This window comes from Mus pahari, chromosome 21 (genome assembly GCF_900095145.1).
Source record: "Mus pahari chromosome 21, PAHARI_EIJ_v1.1, whole genome shotgun sequence".
Classification (NCBI taxonomy): domain Eukaryota; kingdom Metazoa; phylum Chordata; class Mammalia; order Rodentia; family Muridae; genus Mus; species Mus pahari.
In genome coordinates, this window is record NC_034610.1 from 20306940 (window position 1) to 20310897 (window position 3958).

At 51.5% G+C, this 3958-nt stretch overlaps 1 protein-coding gene across 1 annotated transcript in view; it reads left to right on the top strand.

Annotated features, from left to right (window-relative positions):
- The first annotated feature begins 2975 nt into the window (after positions 1-2975).
- The window catches only part of LOC110338502 (tryptase beta-2-like), a 1454-nt gene continuing 471 nt past the window's right edge, over positions 2976-3958 (top strand). The window contains 3 exon segments of the mRNA XM_021221829.1: positions 2976-3030; positions 3171-3349; positions 3453-3714. Of these exon segments, the coding sequence (XP_021077488.1) occupies positions 2976-3030; positions 3171-3349; positions 3453-3714 (496 nt within the window).

The window sequence follows — 3958 nt, forward strand, 5'->3', positions numbered from 1 at the left end:
CTGACCCGCTTGAGTTCCAGTCCTGCATCCTTTGGTGATGAACAGCAGTGTGGAAATGTAAGCGGAATAAACCCTTTCCTCCCCAACTTGCTTCTTGGTCATGATGTTTGTACAGGAATAGAAACCCTGACTAAGACACTTACCCTAGAACAAACAGAATCAAAACAGTAAGGATGTTTGTGGCTAAGACAGTAATCACATAGCACATCATTTTTTGAGATTATGTTAAGCATATCAACAGTTTCTTTGTATTGTTGTTTGTATTCTGCTATGTGTCTACATTGCAGTTGTTTTTCCAATGTCCTATCGACATCCGGGCCTTTTTGGTATTATGGCTGCGACAAGTAAAGCAACTCTGAGAATTTTACTGTATTTTTGTAGCCGTATGGATATAAGATAGAGCGGACTTTCTGAATCATGTATATTTGTATCCTGGAGAGTATAAGTTACCATCGTAAAGGTAACTTTTATTTGCCAGATGTAGTTGTCATCCTAAAAGTTTACTGCTGAATAAACTTACTCTTTCTAGTTCTTTTTGAAAAAAAAAAAAAGCATCAATTATTTTCAGTTGAGTTTTGAAAGGCGACATTCAAAGTTGTGCCCATTTCCAGAACTTCCTTGATGCTGAACTAGATTGTGTCCTCTTACCATCTTCCTTCTGGGGCAAAACTTTATCTTCAGATTCCAGGGTAGCAGAGATGCTGGTAATACATTCCCTCAGAATCTGCCACGCTGAGAAAGCCTTGTTCTTTTTGAATTTTTTTTTTTTTTTTTGAGCCAGGATCTTTCTATGTAGGTCCAGATCTCAATTCTTTTCCAGGATTACATGCAGGGGCCACCACTTTCACCTCCTTAGATTAGCAGCTGCCTGAACCAATCAGAATTCTTGGGAGTAAGCCGGGAGTGGTGGCGCTCGCCTTTAATCCCAGCACTCGGGAGGCAGAGGCAGGTGGATTTCCGAGTTCGAGGCCAGCCTGGTCTACAGAGTGAGTTCCAGGACAGCCAGGGCTACACAAAGAAACCCTGTCTTGAAAAACCAAAAAACCAAAACCAAAACCAGAATTCTTGGGAGTACTAGGAGCCACAGCCCGATTCAATGGTGCATGCAGGCCCTAACACCCTTTGGACCCTCCATGGTTGGAGCCTCTTGTGTGTCCTTAGGACTTCTCTCTCTCTGTCTCTCTGTCTCTCTGTCTCTCTGTCTCTCTGTCTCTCTGTCTCTCTGTCTCTCTGTCTCTGTCTCTGTCTCTCTCTCTCTCTCTCTGTCTCTGTCTCTCTCTCTCTCTCTCTCTGTCTCTCTCTCTCTCTCCCATCTTTAGACCTCTGCATTTCTGTCTTGTCAGCTGTGTTGAGAGTGGTAAGGTTGTCTGGTTAGAGAGTGGGCCTGTCCGGAGCTGCCCAAGGAGTCCAGAAGAGTGAGCCTCTGAGGTGTACAGACAGCAGGGCAGGACAATCCTCAGAGGAACCCAGGAGGTGTCAGTGGGGACCAAGCTGGCGATGAAGTCTTGAGGAGGAGACTGTAAATCCCTGACCTGCAGGACAGAGGAGCCGGGCGGCGGGGTGGATAGGGGCAGGACAGCGGTCTTCTGGGCAGGAGCTGGCAGCTGTTCAGGTTGCCCCCCTCTGCATGTGTTACCCCTCAGCTGATGAAACGCTCTATGGAGGGCTCAGCTTATCAGATGTCTGATAACTCCCTCCCCCAACCAGGAGACCTGGGCAGATATGGCCTGGAGGTCACACTGCACGATTTATCAGTAGAGCTTCGTCTGATGGGTCAGCAGGGCCCGTTATACCGGGACACTTGGTACTGATCTCTGCCAAAATCAGCTGATTGCCATTTTGACAAGGGGATCATGTGATCCTCTCCAGTGGAAAACTGAGCCCAACCCTGAGGACTCAGAGGACGCAAGATGAACGATGCTGTTACCCATTGAGCTCTGCTCCTTTGGGATGGCTCACAGACACCATCGTCTCCTGTCCTGTCTCACTCTTGGGAAATGTGTTAGAGTGCGTCAACATGTCATGCTAGGGTGACACTGAGCCGGGCGCCTTCTTGAGAGCTTTTCTCTATCCCTGGGACAGGATCCCCATCCCAACAGTTGGAAGGAGCACCGGCTCAGCGCCGCAGAGCACTCAGCTGAGAGGTACCCTCAGCATGCGGTGCTCTGCCCACGGTGGACAGAGCAGAGCTGGTGGAGGCAGAACAGAGTAGCATTCCAAACAGATGGGGGTCACACCTACCCAGGTCTCCTGATGCAGAGGCTGCTTGTGGGACATCTGGCAAGCTCAGCCTTTCCTTGGGCATTTCACCAGCTGAGGAGCAAGACATGAAGAGGGGGCAAATCTGAGGAGAGGCTACCAGCCTCCCCTCGGAAGATACCCCTTCCCAGGGAGGGCTGGGGTGACCACTGTCCTGCCTGCCCATCCACCCCACTACCTGACTCTCCTATCCTGGTCCCAGAGCAGTTACAACTCAGAGCTCTGCCTTCCATAGCCTGAAGTACCAAGACTCCATGCAGGGTGTGTGTGTGTGTGTGTGTGTGTGTGGCTGGTCCTCTGGTTGTGCACTCAACTGTGTGACCTGTGGGCATCAGAAGGGCACCTGGGTGGTGGGGACACACGTTACATGGAGGCCTTTGATCTAAATCACTATCTCCTTTGTGTCTGGATTGGCCGGTGCTTTGTCCCTCCTCTCATGCACTCTGGTCTGGAAAAATAAAAAGGCAGAGGACAGCATGCGAAGGAGAGAGGAGCAGAGACAGCCAAGGTAAAGTCCTGGTGTCTATATGTCACCCTGAAGCAGAGTCACCAAGCTTGTGACCTTTGTAACCTGGTGCACCAAGACCGCAGACTCCTGGGATGAACCTGCCTTTCATCTCACGGGCCCTGGTTCCATTCTGGACTTGATATTCTGCCAGCCCCAGTCCAGCCCTGTCTCCTAGCTGGACTCAGGCTGTGCTCCTCACTGATTCCAGATGCTGAAGCTGCTGGCACTGTCCCTCCTGGCTAGTCTGGTGTACTCGGCCCCTTGTGAGTTGTCTTGAGCCCTCCCTGTCTCTCTCCCTGACCTTCACAGGCCACAGGAATGGGGGAGTCTGGAGAATCCAGGGATAGCTCCAATTCAGGAGGGGCAAGATAGGGCTCTGAGGATGCTTCTTGTCTCTCTCCAGGTCCAGCCAATCAGTGAGTGGGCATCATGGGAGGACATGAGGCATCTGAGAGTAAGTGGCCCTGGCAGGTGAGCCTGAGATTTAAATTAAACTACTGGATGCATTTCTGCGGAGGCTCCCTCATCCGCCCACAGTGGGTGCTCACTACAGCACACTGTGTGAGTCTCCCTGGGCCTGGCATGGTGGGATGGGGTCAAGATTATTCCCACCATCCCCAGTGTTCCTGAGGATGTCCCCATCCTGGCTGGAACCTTCTGAGCGTGATTATACTCTTCTAGGCACATCAAAAGCCCAGAGCTCTTCCGGGCGCAGCTTCGTGAGCAGTATCTGTACTATGGGGACCAGCTACTCTCTATGAACCAGATCGTTGTGCACTCCCACTATTACACGGCTGAGGGCGGGGCAGACATTGCCCTGCTGGAGCTTGAGGTACCTGTGAATGTCTCCACCCATATTCACCCCATATCCTTGCCCCCTGCCTCGGAGACCTTCCCCTCAGGGACATCGTGCTGGGTGACAGGCTGGGGCGACATTGATAATGACAGTATGTGGCAAGGATAGCTGCCAGTTAGGCAGGGACTAAGTCTCCTCCAACCCAGCATTGGAGGGTGGGCAGGGATTCCAGTGGCTGGCCAGGGATGAGCCTCCCTCAAAGGCTGCACTTCACTCACTGTCCCGCGCCAACCGTCTCGCCAGCAAGAACGACGCGGCACACAAACAGGATCCTTCTGTAGCAAAGCTTTTATACTCTTGAGAGGGAGAGCACAAGCTTCCAAAAACGGAGACCC